At 48.0% G+C, this 16,977-nt stretch overlaps 1 protein-coding gene across 8 annotated transcripts in view; it reads left to right on the top strand.

Annotated features, from left to right (window-relative positions):
* Window positions 1-16,977, top strand: part of NME9 (NME/NM23 family member 9) — a 71,960-nt gene that overhangs the window by 7,251 nt on the left and 47,732 nt on the right. For 3 of the 8 annotated variants that reach the window (XM_085851737.1, XM_085851743.1, XM_085851741.1), the window contains exon 2: window positions 10,854-10,911. In XM_085851737.1, coding sequence (XP_085707863.1) covers window positions 10,854-10,911 — 58 coding nt within the window. Of the gene's footprint in view, window positions 1-7,243; window positions 7,267-7,290; window positions 7,451-7,614; window positions 9,998-10,853; window positions 10,912-15,539; window positions 15,618-16,977 lie in introns of those variants that run through there. The other 5 variants (XM_085851742.1, XM_085851739.1, XM_085851740.1 and 2 more) reach the window with 5 other exon arrangements.

Below are 16,977 nucleotides of genomic sequence, written 5' to 3'. Positions count from 1 at the left end.
TGGCTCTAGACTCTCGTCTGCGTGTGGTTGCCTCTACACTCTCGTCTGCGTGTGGTTGGCTCCACACTCTCGTCTGGGTGTGGATGGCTCGAGACTCTCGTGTGGATGGCTCTAGACTCTCGTCTGGGTGTGGTTGCCTCTAGACTCTCGTCTGGGTGTGGTTGCCTCTAGACTCTCGTCTGGGTGTGGTTGCCTCTCGACTCTCATCTGGGTGTGGTTGCCTCTCGACTCTCGTCTGCGTGTGGTTGGCTCAAGACTCTCGTCTGGGCGTGGATGGCTCTAGACTCTCATGTGGATGGCTCTAGACTCTCGTCTGGGTGTGGTTGCCTCTAGACTCTCGTCTGCGTGTGGTTGCCTCTAGACTCTCGTCTGGGTGTGGTTGGCTCGAGACTCTCGTGTGGATGGCTCTAGACTCTCGTCTGGGTGTGGTTGCCTCTAGACTCTCGTCTGGGTATGGTTGCCTCTAGACTCTCGTCTGGGTGTGGTTGCCTCTCGACTCTCATCTGGGTGTGGTTGCCTCTAGACTCTCATCTGCGTGTGGTTGCCTCTAGACTCTCGTCTGGGTGTGGTTGGCTCGAGACTCTCATGTGGATGGCTCTAGACTCTCATGTGGATGGCTCTAGACTCTCGTCTGGGTGTGGTTTCCTCTAGACTCTCGTCTGGGTGTGGTTGCCTCTAGACTCGTCTGGGTGTGGTTGCCTCTCGACTCTCGTCTGCGTGTGGTTGGCTCGAGACTCTCGTCTGGGCGTGGATGGCTCTAGACTCTCGGGTGGATGGCTCTAGACTCTCGTCTGGGTGTGGATGGCTCTAGACTCTCGTCTGGGTGTGGTTGGCTCTTCACTCTCGTCTGCATGTGGTTGGCTCGAGACTTTCGTCTGGGCGTGGATGCCTCTAGACTCTCGTCTGGGTGTGGTTGCCTCTAGACTCTCGTCTGGGTCTGGTTGCCTCTCGACTCTCGTCTGCGTGTGGTTGGCTCGAGACTTTCGTCTGGGCGTGGATGGCTCTAGACTCTCGTCTGGGTGTGGTTGCCTCTAGACTCTCGTCTGCGTGTGGTTGGCTCTAGACTCTCGTCTGCGTGTGGTTGCCTCGAGACTCTCGTCTGCGTGTGGTTGCCTCGAGACTCTCGTCTGGGCGTGGATGGCTCGAGACTCTCGTCTGGGCGTGGATGGCTCTAGACTCTCGTCTGGGCGTGGATGGCTCTAGACTCTCGTCTGGGCCTGGATGGCTCTAGACTCTCGTCTGGGCGTGGATGGCTCTAGACTCTCGTCTGGGCGTGGATGGCTCTAGACTCTCGTCTGGGCCTGGATGGCTCTAGATCTCGTCTGGGTGTGGATGGCTCTAGACTCTCGTCTGGGTGTGGTTCATTCTTTTCATATTGGGATCGAGTTTTCTCTCTGCCAGATAACTTCGCACCTTCGCTGTTTTTACAGCGCGGCGACATCGCGCTGTTATAGAATTGGCTATTCTGTCCTGTCTTCTGTCACACTTATTGTTGGGTGTGGTGGGCGGAGATTACGGGTGAATTGTGGGCGGGGATTGCCGGGTGAATTGTGGGTGGAGATTACGGGTGAATTGTGGGCGGGGATTGCCGGGTGAATTGTGGGCGGGGATTGCCGGGTGTATTGTGGGCGGAGATTGCCGGGTGTATTGTGGGCGGGGATTGCCGGGTGTATTGTGGGCGGAGATTGCCGGGTGTATTGTGGGCGGAGATTGCCGGGTGTATTGTGGGCGGAGATTGCCGGGTGTATTGTGGGCGGAGATTGCCGGGTGTATTGTGGGCGGAGATTGCCGGGTGTATTGTGGGTGGAGATTGCCGGATGTATTGTGGGCGGAGATTGCCGGGTGTATTGTGGGCGGAGATTGCCGGGTGTATTGTGGGCGGGGTTAATGCGGAAGAGCAACGTTTTTAACCTCCATCCATCTTTGAAGATGGATGGAGGTTACTGTTTTCACCCCTTTTTGTTTGTTTGTTTGTTTGTTTGTGAACAGAACGGTAAAACTCCTCGACGGATTTCGACGAAACTTGGTGGGGGGGGGGGTTAGGTATGGTCCACGGATCGTGCCATTAAATTTTGGACTTGGTCCCCCCCCCCACAAAAAAAAAATTGTAAGAGAAAAAATTTTTTTTGCAACTTTTTTCAACAAAATTTTGATTATTATTATTTTTTTTTTTTGCATTTTTGCATTTTTACATGTTTTAAGTGATTTCCAACCTCCCCCCCCCTCCCAAAAAAAATGTTGGAGAAAAGAACTATAACTGTCTACTGTTGACATCATATTTCATGAATAAGATATAAGCTTCACTTGAGTGACCCAGCAGTATTGGCGGCGGAGGTTTTGCACTCTCCCGAGTGCTCCCCCTCTAGTTTTGGGCTGAATTGTTTTCTGTGTGACTCCGGAAGTTGATTTTCTGAGCAGGAAGTGATAATCTTCCTGTTCCGTTATTTGTTGACGCGCAGCGTTGTAACTCTCGTTCTTCTTTGTTATAGCGCGGCGACATCGGGCTGTTATATAATTGGCTATTGTGTCGTCTTCTGTCACACTTATGGCCCCATACGTCCCTTTGATCTGAGGGCTATAAATAGAAATTTGTCCAACGTCACAACTCTTCCCATCATGCATGCTAATTCACCATGTCTACATTTAAATTTTATAACTGCAAAATTGTTTCATCATTCGAAACCTCGACTTTTACTAGCCCAGCCGCGCGATATCGAAGTATTCGCTTCTTGTTACATTTGGATCGTGCGCCATTGGTTGTCTCCTGGACTGCTTGGGCGTTTGTGGTTCTTCAACACAGCGGCTGACACAATGGCATTGACCTCGAGGGACACACACTCGCCTCTACATTGTCTAGCCTGGGTTCGAATCCTGACCTAGCTTTAAACTGTCATCAGTGTGTGCACCGTCCCTTAGATGGACGTAAAACGGATATCCTGAAGAGTCGGTGAGCTATTGTTAGCACCTTGGCCAAATTCCTGCCATAACCAGCAGAGGGCACTGCATCAGCATCACAGCCGTGCCTTTAGCCAATGATGTTACTCCACAGCCTTGTGCCAGTGCCGGATTTTGGGGGCAGGGCACAATGGGCAGTTTCCCAGGGGCCTACACAATATGGGGGCCTCAACAAAATACTCAAGGAAAATTGTTATATAATTCAGATTTGTGTTCTTAATGATAAAAAGTTATGTTATGCTCAGAAGTCCAAATTGTAATAGGTAGGGAGGTGTGAACTCTTGCCATAAGATGACTGGTCAATCACTGCCCATGAGTGTCTTCCACAGTCCTAAAAACTGCCCATGAGGGGCCTCCACAGTCCTAAAAACTGCCCATGAGGGGCCTCCACAGTCCTAAAAACTGCCCATGAGGGGCCTCCACAGTCCTAAAAACTGCCCATGAGGGGCCTCCACAGTCCTAAAACTGCCCATGAGGGGCCTCCACAGTCCTAAAAACTGCCCATGAGGGGCCTCCACAGTCCTAAAAACTGCCCATGAGGGGCCTCCACAGTCCTAAAAACTGCCCATGAGGGGCCTCCACAGTCCTAAAAACTGCCCATGAGGGGCCTCCACAGTCCTAAAAACTGCCCATGAGGGGCCTCCACAGTCCTAAAAACTGCCCATGAGGGGCCTCCACAGTCCTAAAAACTGCCCATGAGGGGCCTCCACAGTCCTAAAAACTGCCCATGAGGGGCCTCCACAGTCCTAAAAACTGCCCATGAGGGGCCTCCACAGTCCTAAAAACTGCCCATGAGGGGCCTCCACAGTCCTAAAAACTGCCCATGAGGGGCCTCCACAGTCCTAAAAACTGCCCATGAGGGGCCTCCACAGTCCTAAAAACTGCCCATGAGGGGCCTCCACAGTCCTAAAAACTACCCATGAGGGGCCTCCACAGTCTTAAAAACTGCCCATGAGGGGCCTCCACAGTCCTAAAAACTGTCCATGAGGGGCCTCCACAGTCTTAAAAACTGCCCATAAGGAGCCTCCACAGGACTAAAAACTGCCCATGAGGGACCTCCACAGTCCTAAAAACCGCCCATGAGGGACCTCCACAGGACTAAAAACTGCCCATGAGGGACCTCCACAGTCCTAAAAACTGCCCATGAGGGACCTCCACAGTCCTAAAAACTGCCCATGAGGGGCCTCCACAGTCCTAAAATCCGCCCATGAGGGGCCTCCACAGTCCTAAAAACCGCCCATGAGGGACCTCCACAGTCCTAAAAACCGCCCATAAGGAGCCTCCACAGGACTAAAAACTGCCCATGAGGGGCCTCCACAGTCTTAAAAACTGCCCATAAGGATCCTCCACAGTCTTAAAAACTGCCCATAAGGGGCCTCCACAGTCCTAAAAACTGCCCATATGGGGCCTCCACAGTCCTAAAAACTGTCCATGATGAGGGTCTTCCACAGTCCTAAAAACTGCCCATGAGGGGCCTCCACAGTCCTAAAAACTGCCCATGAGGGGCCTCCACAGTCCTAAAAACTGCCCATGAGGGGCCTCCACAGTCCTAAAAACTGCCCATGAGGGGCCTCCACAGTCCTAAAAACTGCCCATAAGGGGCCTCCACAGTCCTAAAACCTGCCCATAAGGGGCTTCCACAGTCCTAAAAACTGCCCATGAGGGTCTTCCACAGTCCTAAAAACTGCCCATAAGGGGCCTCCACAGTCCTAAAAACTGCCCATGAGGGTCCTCCACAGTCCTAAAAACTGCCCATGAGGGTCCTCCACAGTCCTAAAAACTGCCCATAAGGGGCCTCCACAGTCCTAAAAACTGCCCATAAGGGGCCTCCACAGTCCTAAAAACTGCCAATAAGGGGCCTCCGCAGTCCTAAAAACTGCCCATGAGGGTCATCCACAGTCTGAACTCCGTCACAGCCTTGTGCTGTATACAGATGAAGAACTTCAACACATGATCACGTGGCATACTTCTGGTATCATGAATCGTTCTTTCATTCACTTTTCCCACCCACAAATTTTTCTGCTCGAGTTGACTGCGTAGTTTGCCTAATTATTTCACTGGCCTCCCACATCATTGTGTAGCCTACTACGTTTAGGAAAATTTTATTTTCTTATTGCACAGCAGCTTTTGTATTGTTTCATGAAAATACAAGTTTCTGGTGATAGTTTCCTCTCTGCTGCATGTGGTTGGCCTGAGCCTGACGCTCTCATTTGGGCGTGGTTGGCTCTCGGCTCTCGTCTGGGCGTGGTTGGCTCTACATTCTCATCTGGGCTTGGTTGGCTCTACATTCTCATCTGGGCATGGTTGGTTCTACACTCTCGCCTGAGCGTGGTTGGCTCTACATTCTCATCTGGGCATGGTTAGCTCTACATTCTCGTCTGGGCGTGGTTGGCTCTACATTCTCATCTGGGGGTGGTTGGCTCTACACTCTCATCTGGGTGTGGTTGGCTCTACATTCTCATCTGGGCATGGTTGGTTCTACACTCTCGCCTGAGCGTGGTTGGCTCTACATTCTCATCTGGGCATGGTTGGCTCTACATTCTCGTCTGGGCGTGGTTGGCTCTACACACTCATCTGGGCGTGGTTGGCTCTACACTCTCATCTGGGTGTGGTTGGCTCTACATTCTCATCTGGGTGTGGTTGGCTCTACATTCTCATCTGGGCGTGGTTGGCTCGACACTCTCATCTGGGTGTGGTTGGCTCTACACACTCATCTGGGCGTGGTTGGCTCTACATTCTCATCTAGGCTTGGTTGGCTCTACATTCTCATCTGGGCATGGTTGGCTCTACATTCTCATCTGGGCTTGGTTGGCTCTACACTCTCATCTGGGCGTGGTTGGCTCGACACTCTCATCTGGGTGTGGTTGGCTCTACACTCTCATCTGGGCGTGGTTGGCTCTACACTCTCATCTGGGCATGGTTGGCTCGACACTCTCATCTGGGCGTGGTTGGCTCGACACTCTCATCTGGGCGTGGTTGGCTCTACATTCTCATCTGGGCGTGGTTGGCTCGACACTCTCATCTGGGCATGGTTGGCTCGACACTCTCATCTGGGTGTGGTTGGCTCTACACTCTCGTCTGGGCGTGGTTGGCTCTACACTCTTGTCTGGGCGTGGTTGGCTCTACACTCTTGTCTGGGCGTGGTTGGCTCTACACTCTTGTCTGGGCGTGGTTGGCTCTACACTCTTGTCTGGGCGTGGTTGGCTCTACATTCTCATCTGGGCGTGGTTGGCTCGACACTCATCTGGGCGTGGTTGGCTCTACATTCTCATCTGGGTGTGGTTGGGTCTACACTCTCATCTGGGCATTGTTGGGTCTACATTCTCATCTGGGTGTGGTTGGCTCTACATTCTCATCTGGGTGTGGTTGGGTCTACACTCTCATCTGGGCATTGTTGGGTCTACATTCTCATCTGGGTGTGGTTGGGTCTACACTCATCTGGGTGTGGTTGGGTCTACACTCTCATCTGGGCGTGGTTGTCTCTACACTCTCATCTGGGCGTGGTTGTCTCGACACTCTCATCTGGGCGTGGTTGTCTCGACACTCTCATCTGGGTGTGGTTGTGTCTACATTCTCATCTGGGTGTGGTTGTGTCTACATTGTCATCTGGGTGTGGTTGTGTCTACATTCTCATCTGGGTGTGGTTGTGTCTACATTCTCATCTGGGTGTGGTTGCTTCTTAGCAATTCCTGTAGGCCCAACTGCTCAGAAAGACTTGCATTTATGATAATAACTGGCATATTTACTCTGTGTTGTGCGGGAAGGGAAACTTGAATAAGTAACACTTTGTAGCCAATCACAAAGATTGATGAATTGATTGGCTGATTGGAGCTCTGTTTCAGTCTCCGCATGCATCTGTCCCTGAATACGTCTGAAGAAGAAGAAGACAGCTGAATACAAACGGTTTTGCATTTTGAACGTGGATGGGCTTTTCCTTTTGCATTTTTATTTTGATCTTCCCCTTAGTGTGTTTTTCTATATCATTTGCGATTCATCATCGAAAAGGCTGTGATGAATATTTCATGAACAATGTCCCCCTCCTCGCTCCTTACACTGCCTCATTTTATTTTTCCCCAAAGCGGATGCAGACGGGCATTAGACATGGGACTTACACCGCCTAATTTTATTTTATTGCATACAATGTCAAGATTTGGATGAGAGCGAACACACAGAACGTACGGCAAGGAGAGCAAGAGATAAGAGGGGCAGGAGAGGGAAGCACAACAGTGGGGAACAGAGACATCAGGAAATCTGTCGAAGGGAGAGGGATGGGGCAGGGTACACGACAGGGACTTTCAGGAAGGAAAGCAGGTAATTTGAAGGAGGTGGGTTTGGGGTGGATTAACGGGGGTAGAAAAGATCGATGTTTTGGATTGGGAAAGATAAGAGATGGTGGTGAACAGCTGTTTTGAAGACCTCAAGGGAAGAGTTGAATTGAAGAGAGTGTGGGAATTTGTTCCAAAGTTGGGGAAAAAAGAGGAATGAAAGAGTGAAGGTGAGCAGTGATTCTTAATTTTGGTTTTACCAGAAGGGTGTTGCTGGCGGGCCTTGAGCGCCTTGAATATGGGGGAGGGGGGCAGACATATCCCAGACAGAACGGGGGGGGGGTGAGGCCGGAGAGGAGACTGTAGAAGACAGAAAGACCACCGACCTGCCTGTGGTGAGAGAGTGAGAGACCCAAAGACTCAGCCTCAACGCGGGAGATACCAATGATCCCAAATGCCTTGGTTTCAACAGTGAGAGCCCTCCTGCCTCCCCTCCCCCTGCCTCGCCGGCCCTCCTGCCTCTTTCTCAGTCCTTGGAGCTCTCTTGCTCAAAGTAGAGCTCTCAACCCCCCGCCCCCCTCCCACCTCGCCAGAAGGCAAAACTATTTTACTCGTGCGAACACACACACACAAAGTTTGTATTTGTCCCCTGAACTTGGAGTTTGTAGTTTAAAAGATTTGGCCATGTATAGAACACATACACACAAAGATTTATCCCCTCTCATTTTCAGTTGTCCTACCCTTCCTCCTGCCCATGGTTCACTGAAGCTTGTGGTGAGGCAGTTGTCCTGAAACAACTTGCCTTTGCCTCATGAAAAGCAAATCCAACTGAGGGTAATCTCAGTTCCTTCCATAAAGCTCGGAACAAGTGTGTGTCTACCCTCAGGAGAGCCAGAAAACAACATCTTTCGAATCTCAAGTCTGAACTGTCAAACCTCTCTCCCTCCTCCAAATCCTGGTGGCATCTAATCAAATCTTTCCGGTGTACATTTCCCCTCCATCCTCTCCCTTACCTCAAATGGCCGCATTGCTGACACCGCATGTGAAAAGGCTGAATGCCTAAACTTGGTGTTGAAATCTAAATCTTGTGTCCGAAACACATCGCTTTCTGTACCCACCTTACCCAGTTGCACCCAGCTGTCCCTGGACTCTGTGTCCTTTTCTCCTGACAAAGAGTAGATCTTGCTATCAAACCTCAACTCCAATTCTGCAACAGGTCCAGACGGTATCAGCCCACATGTCTTAAAATCCTGGTCCTCTGCTCTTGCTCACCCCCTCTCTCTGTTCTCATCACCCTTTAATTTGCTCAATGTCATCTGCCATATGCTTGGAAATCAGCAAACATTACTGCTCTGCATAACCAAGGTGCAAAAACAGATCCCTGCAACTACAGATGAATCGGCCTTCTCCCAATCATCATCAAGGTTATGGAATCCATAATCGCTTCAGACATTAAATCCTTCTTCTTCTCCAATGGCTTGATTTCTGATCATCAATTTGGTTTCAGACCAGGTCACTCTACCCTGGATATGCTGCTTCTGCTCTCCCAACAATGGAGGGAGGTCCTCAATGCCGGACATGAAATCAGAGCCATATCCCTCGACATATCGCGTGCTTTTGACACGGTCTGGCACCCTGCCCTGCTCACCAAACTCTCCTATTTTATCCAAGGCCAACTCCACTCATGGCTCGCTGACTTCCTCTCCCGTTGCAGTCAACGTGTGGCCCTAAATGGAGTTCTCTTGTCCCCTCTTCCTGTCCACACTGAAGTTCCTCAAGGCAGCGTTCTGGGCCCTGTTCTTTTTCTGGTTTTCATCGATGATCTCTCCGACTCTCTGGAAAATCCTCTTTATCTCTTAGCTGATGACTCCACACTCTGCCGTACCCTTTGTCATCCCAGAGACCAGCAAGCAGCAGCTTCTTCGCTCTCTGCAGATCTGGATAAAATCACAAACTGGTCCAACATGTGGAACATGTCTTTCAACCCTGACAAATCTCACACTCTCACTTTGTCTTTCCGAAAGGACCGTTTGCCCCCCCCTCCCCTTCTACTTTCTCAACAATCCTCAACAAGAAGTCCTGTCCTTTCATTCAAGCTTCTGGGTCTCACTATCTGCCGTGATCTTTTTCGGGAAAGCCACATTTCCAACCTGGTCTCCAAAGCCAGTCGCCGACTGGGCATCCTCCTTCATGCAAAGTCCTTCCTCGGTCCACCTGAGCTCCTGACCACATACAAAGCTTTCTTCCACAGCCTGATGGAGTACTGCTCTCCCCTCTGGGCTGGTGCTCCTGCTTCTCACTTTTCTCGGTTTCACGCTGTGGAAACCAAGGGATTTAGGATCATTAGTACCTCCCGCAGTGAGGCTGAGTCTTTGGGCCTCTCACTCTCTCACTGCAGGCAGGTCGGTGGTCTTTCTGTCTTCTACCACCTCCTCTCCGGTCTCGCCCACCCCCCCATATTTCCACAGGGCGTTCAAGGTCCGCCAGCAACCCCCTTCTGGTAAAACTACCAAAATCACGAATCACTGCTCACCTTCACTCTTTCATTCCTCTTTTTCCCTGCCTTTAGAATATACTCCCACATTCTCTTCAATCCCATTCTTCGCTTCAGGTCTTCAAAACAGCTGTTCACCACCACTTGTTATCTTCCCCTATCCAAAACCACGATCTTTTCTACACCCGATAACCACCCCAAACCTACCTCCTTCAAATTCCCTGCCTTCCCGAAAGTTCCCTGTCGTGTCAGGTCCTGTGACTCCCTGTGGCGTCCATCGCAGGTTCCCCGTGTTCTCTGCCCCATCCCTCTCCCTGCTACAGATCTCCTCATGTCTGTTCCCCACTGTTTTGTCCTTTCCTCTCCCACCACTCTTGTCTCCTGCCCCCCTTGTTGTGTGTTGTGTGTTAGCTCTCATACGGAGCCTTGACGATGCGTACAAAAAAAAGAGAGAAAGATTTTTACCTTTTATCGATGTAGATAATAACATTTGTTCCTTTAAAAGGAACTTGGAGCCCATGAGAGCCCACCGAAGCCTGCACTATTATTACCAATCTATGGTTGTTTGTCTGTGCTCATACTTTTTAAATGCTTAGCATCAAGAAAGGAAGCAGCACGTATCATTTTTTAAGTATTTAGTATGACTTGGCCGAGGTTCAAATCACTGACCTCCCAGACTCAGACCGGATGCTTTAACCATTCCACCACTGAGTGCAGTGCCCCTCTGCTCCTGTGAGATTTCTAAATCAGTTTTGATTACTAAATTTCCTCATGAGAGATTTATATATCAGCTTCATAGGAAAGAAATACAATGTATGGATTTCCATTGCCCTCCAGGCTGAAATCCAGGGCAGGAATGTCAAATTTGGTCAGGGTACCAGCATACAATGACTTGCCGTTTTAGATGCATCATTAAATATTTAACGGTCACCATTAAGCATAGGTCGGAATCCGCTTGCAGATATTTGCTTTTTTACAACGTTATTTGTCCATTTTGTTGTTGCAGAGTCTCTTCTTAAAGTTTATTGCAAAGAAAAAGTGAAATGTGTGTTGTAAAAGAGTGTTAAATGATTGCTGTGTATTGTTAGTTGGCACAACAATTTCGTTTTTGTTGCTGTTTGTTGTGTTTTCCTTTCAAGACGATTGTCTCAAGTCGAGAGCAATGGGATGAGATCATGGCACTGCCAGGGCTCACAGGTAGGTGGTTTTGGATGTGAGAAGGCAACAACATTAAAAAAATGCCGAACAATGGGTCATCATATTTAGATTAATGAGTTACTGTATATTTTATGCAAATTGGTTCAATTGATCAAGTTTGGGCTGCTTCGACATTTGTAAAGCATGAACTGATTGTTGTTAGCCAAGATTATCAAGTCCGAAAAAAGCAAAGCCATAAATACATTCTAAACTTTGTGGAAAGGAGGGAAACATACCAACAGTGCGGTAAAGGCAAATGGCAGAGGGATACTTGGTAGAGGAATGGGCGAGAGGAAGAAACATCCAGAAAAAAAGCAAAACAAGAATGACTGCACTGTTGTCACAAGCTGCGACAAAATCCGGTAACGGGCCGATTACGAAACGCACATTTAAAACACTCTTAAAAGATGAACAGCAAAGATTTGGAAACACATTTAATGCGCTATGAAAGGATTAACACTTAACTCGACACTTCTCATCCATGTCAGCCTCCGCCACGGTTATATCAGAACGAGCTGTTTCATCAAACGGTCATCGATTGTTTAACCCCATATGGGGCCGTTCAAAAATTATGTAATGCTATTTTTTTAGGGAGATGCGTTCCGTGCGTGCTGATGGGCTTTATTAAACCTTACTAATATTTTTTATTCGACATATGATTTGATTATTCGGGGTCCCTCATCGTGAGTAACACTTAACCTAAACAAAGCCAAAGGGAATATTACACAAAAAACCCAGGCAGCATATAAGCAACAGAGGCCTACAGGCCTGATGTCTTAGGCCCACACTATTGTTTTAGGGAGGCATGCACTGTGCATGCTACATATATGAGCAGGGTGTGCTTGCACATTGTCAGCAATAACAAACCGTGTTTCCCCATTGTCTCGGGTCGCTCACCTGCATTTGTTTTTTTTCATTTATTTATTTTCAGTTTTTTTTTTCATTTATTTATATTTTCATTTATGGATGCTTTCTGATGGTTCTGTGATTTTTTTTTTCCTGGTGTATCGGCTTAAGGCCCAGTCACACCTTGACGTTTTAGCCAGCTTATGCCGATTTTTGGAAAATTTGTCTAAAACGCTGGTACACGTCGATTACGTTATGGGTAAGTTTTGATAACATTGAGAGCACGCTGAAAAACACTGCCATACGTTGTTGTACGCTGGCTTTAAACGTTGTACTTTTCGGTTGTCCTCAAATTTTCCATGCTTGAAATTTTAAGACTTATGCCAGCGTATGACTCGCACGTTCCGCATAACGCTGACCATAAGTTGTAGGCACGTCACGCGATCGTTGACACACGTTACTTGTAAGTTACTCATAAGTCGAAACACGTCGAGGTAATGTTTAGCGTACCCGAAACTTATTTCTAACCTATGAGTAACGTGTTGTACTCACGTTACGCGATCGGTGACACACATCGACACACGTTACTTGTAAGGTGCTCATAAGTCGAAACACATCAAGGTAATGGTTAGCGTCAGTGTTCCAGACTCCCTGGTTTTATTTTATTTTTTTCCTTCCTTTGGTATGATGGTGATTTTGACACTTCGATTTCTAGTGCGGTTATAATATAATATAATTAATAGGCTGCCGCTCAATGATTTAAATCATAACCGCACTGTACACTGAACACCGTCATACCGAAAAAAAAATAAAAATAAAAACCGGGAGTCTGGAACACTGACGCTAACCATTACCTTGACGTGTTTCGACTTATGGGCACCTTTCAAGTAACGTGTGTCAACGATCGCATATCATGCGTACAACTTATTCCCATCGCATGCGGAGCGTGTGTCATACGGCAAGTACGTCGTAAAATTTTCAACATGTTTAAAATTACAAGACTTACTCCATTTAATACGACGTATGATCGTGTACTTTAGCGTTCTATTCACGCATACCAAACTTACCCATACCGTATTCGATGTGCGCCAACGTTTTAGACCCATTTTTCAGAGGTCGGCATACGCTGGCAAGATCGCCAAGGTGTGACTGCGATGTTGACACTTCCATTTCTGCGGCGGTTATGATTTGAATCGTTGTGCGGCAGCCTTTTCATGACCTATGCCACGTCATCGTCGGCGATGCGTGCAGCGCGCTATGCCCAAGTTAGACTATCGTTGGGCATAGGTTGTGAAGGCCGACAACAGGTTCAGTATTCGTTGGTATAAGTTATCTATAACACAACGAAACGTTCTGTGTCCGTTACTAATATGTTATGCATAAGACCAAGTCGTTATGAATACGTCCGAATCTTTAAAAAAAACATCAAAAGTTCAACGTAAGCCAGCGTTTTACATACATTTTAATACGTTGCCATTGCTGGCTAAAACGTCAAGGTGTGACTGGGCCTTTAGATGTCTGTCAGCCCGCAAAAATTCAGCTTTCTACGTCACCCAAAAGGTACCAAACTTTAATATCAGTCAGTGAGTCAGTGAATCAGTGGTGAGAATGAGCTTTATATATTAGATACTCGCAAATACCACCTGCTGCTTCGCTGAGAGGGGGGGAACAAAGAGGGGGGGGAACAAAGAGGGGGAGGGAGAGCGGTGGGTTAGAGAGAGAGGGTGGAGAGTGAGGAGGTAGAGGAGAAAATAGAGAGGAAGGAGAAATAGTGAGGAGGGGTGAGGGGTGGGGGAAGGGAAGGCCGTGAGTGGTGAGAGGAAGGGAAGGCAAATGTGTGGTGGAGCATTAATTATGAATCATACGGTCTCATCAAAATGCTTCTGCATAGAATAACAGTTAAGATGGAAACAAAATAATGTCAGAAATCCATTTTCTACCGGTCATACTATAAATCCCCACAGAGACGAACACCGGCCGGACTCGTCAAGAGACAAACTCCCATCCAGACATAAATACCGCCCAGACACGTTCAGAGACAAACACCGCCTGGACGCATCTGGAGCCAAGCTGTCCGGAGACAAACACTGCTTGGACATGTCTGGAGATAAACTCCAATCCAGATACGTCCGCAGATAAACTCCCGTCCAGTCATAAACACTGTCTGGATATGGAGAGAGAGATGGAGATGGAGATAGGTAGGGGAGTTAGCAGAGAGAATATGTTATACTTTATGAATAAAACACACACACACACACACACACACACACACACACACACACTCACTCACTCACTCACTCACTCACTCACTCACTCACTCACTCACTCACTCACTCACTCACTCACTCACTCACTCACTCACTAGTGCTTGACTGATATCAGCAATTGTTTGGGAATCGGCAGGGTTGGAGTCAGTGTGATTCCCGACTACAGTGCGTACTGTAAACAACCCAAAAACCTTGAATAGGTTTCACCGAAAAACAACTTTACATTTATATAGATGTTTAAGGGATATGTTCACAAACAATCTTTACAAGCTGGTAGGCGACATGGGTGGTCGCCAGACTAAGGCGAATTTGAAATATGTAGATAAGAGAACACATCAGATGGCATTTTTGCCATTCATTGCTCCATATAGGAACATGACGAGCAACTGTCCATTCATCATTTGTGTTCGATTCCCTAACCCTACGTTAGGGAATCCCAACGTGAACGTTGGGGTGAAAGCATATAGTAATATAATTGCATACTAGTCGTACAGTTTTTGACGGAGCAGGCTGAAATTTTTTGACAAAGAGTTTGATTATCGTGCGCATAAAAGCACGGAAGCCGATTTTTGATTTTCGAAAAGAAAAAAAAAAATCGGATTTTTTTTCTAAAATTTCAAAGTCCCGTTGCTGGGCAACGGTGGTGTCCATAGTAACGGTGCTCAAAAGCATACAACTAGATCCTGGTATGAACCTACCAGTCAAGTTTCATCAAAATCGGTTGATTCCTCTGGCCTCCAGAGCTATCCCTTACATACAAACATACAGACAGACGGAAAACCTGAGAATAAGGGTAGTCTAGCGACCACCCAATAAACAGCTGCGTGTGACGGGTGGAAAAAAATTTGGCTCGGTAATTTAGATAACATGTTAAGATGACAAACGGCTCAGAAATTGGGTGTTATTTCACAATCACTCACTTAGAATGATGGAGCACTAACCACTTACTCAGAATAATGGAGCACGAACCTCTCGCTCAGGAGGACGAAGCACTCCCTCAGGATGACAGAGCACGAACTACTTGCTCAAGATGACTGATCACGAACCACTCGCTCTGAATGATGTGGCACGGCAAAAGCATCGGCAATGAGTGAACGATTCACTTCGAATGATGCAGCGCGTTATCGCTATCGACTGAAGGGTGCTTGAAAAGTGGCTTAAGCACTCCAATTAAATGGTTGATAAGGAACTGCTGGACAGGCTGTGGCTGCATACCATATAGGATCCTTTTAACTTTAATGCCGGTCTTCACGTGCCTGCAGCACTGAAAGAAATTAAAGGAATTCGTTCTAACAATGACTTTATCCACAAAAGAGTTGCTGTTTAATGAAGAACAAACCTGGAGACATCGCAAAGTTTAATCACCCGTGAAATATCCATTGCAGATAATCCACCATGTTGCCTGCTTGTCTTTGCACGCGTCATGTGGTACATCAGTTTGTGGTCTGCACAAAAGTTAGAACTTTATTTTAAAACGTCTGTTTTTCACCAGATTTGCTTTGATTTTTTTTGCAGAGCACCTCGCAAAACCTCCAAAAATATAGACACAGATCTGGCAGACACAATGGATAAGCAGTCCCTCTGGGGGACAAGGTACGACATCAAGAGAATGCATTAAATCATACAGCTCAAGGAAGCTGGTTAATTTTGGCACATTCCTAAATCTTTTGTTTACTCAATATAATGCTCCAAACAGTAGAAAAATATGTTTAAAGCTTTGGAAATTTCACATTTTCTTGTATATGTATGGAGGAGGGACTTGCTTAAAGCAAGCTTGCTTAAAGCAAATAGGTATGTCAGCAAAGTTACAAGACTCATTATATCTTTAAATTATCAGATTTCACTCCAGATTTAGACAATTATTTGGTCTGGACAATATCCGATCCTCAAAGCCGAAAAAAATTTCGATGATATACTTTAATTAGTTTGTGAGAGTAGATCGTGAAAAATTGCATCATATTATTACGGCTGTGGAAATTCGCAGAACACCATATAGGTCCTTAGTTAGTAATGCCGATAAGTCCGTGTTCAGTTAGATTTCCCCACTGTTGTTTAATGGGAATTATTCGTGTCACAGGGCTGTGATCTTTGAGATAGCCGTTTTTCTTTACTATCGTTGTTTTGGACCAACCACCAACATCACTCTCATCAACCGCTTCACAACAACCACAAACACCCCTGGCTCTCAACAACCACGCCATCCTCACCACTCCGCCAGCAACCGTCAACATCTCCACACCACAAACATCGCCTCACCTTCGTCCACAAACGCCGCCATCTTTGCATCAGCCACGGCGAGTTCCCAGCGAACAGCATAGCTGCAGGGGCACACGCATGGTTCGCTCATCGAGCAAGTCTGGTGATTTCTACTACGTCCGCTCTGTGGAGGCTTCGCTTCGGAAAACGGATCACAGGAGAGAAAGGGGCGGGGCCTGTGGGGGTCGAAAGGTGATGATTTCAAACACGTCTGCTCGCTCTCGGAGAATCGGATCCAGAGGGCCGGTGATTTCTACAACGTCCGCTTTCCGAGCAGAGGTGAGAGGGCGGAGATCAGATCTCGTCTCACCAGCCCTATAAAAGGCCGTGCAGAGCGCCAGTTCAACGAGTCAAGTCGGGTCTGGAGGCGAGTCTGGAGAGGTCGAGGAGCTGCGCAGAAGTCTGGAGCCTGGCGCTTGGAGCCTTCAGTCGGTGGAGAGGTTCGGACACCAGGAGGAGACACGAGCTGGGAGCGCAGACCTGCGCGCTCGTGTACGAGCCGGAGAGAACTCGCCAACCAGCTCCGAACGGTCGGAGGTGATCGGGCTTCGGGACAGTCCGAGCAGCGCAAGGGATGGACGGGCTCTTAAAAAGAGCGAAGGCCCGTTCGTTCCTCTCAGGCGTTGCCGGCCGGGGCCCGTACCACCAGGCCTGAGCCAGATCGCGGTTACGCTAGCTGCCATGGGGAAGGAGCGTC

The sequence above is a fragment of the Eptatretus burgeri genome, chromosome 13, assembly GCF_056783735.1.
Source record: "Eptatretus burgeri isolate ZD-2024b chromosome 13, Ebu_testis_v1, whole genome shotgun sequence".
In the NCBI taxonomy this organism is placed as follows: Eukaryota; Metazoa; Chordata; class Myxini; order Myxiniformes; family Myxinidae; genus Eptatretus; species Eptatretus burgeri.
This window is presented reverse-complemented; position numbering and strand designations above follow the sequence as displayed.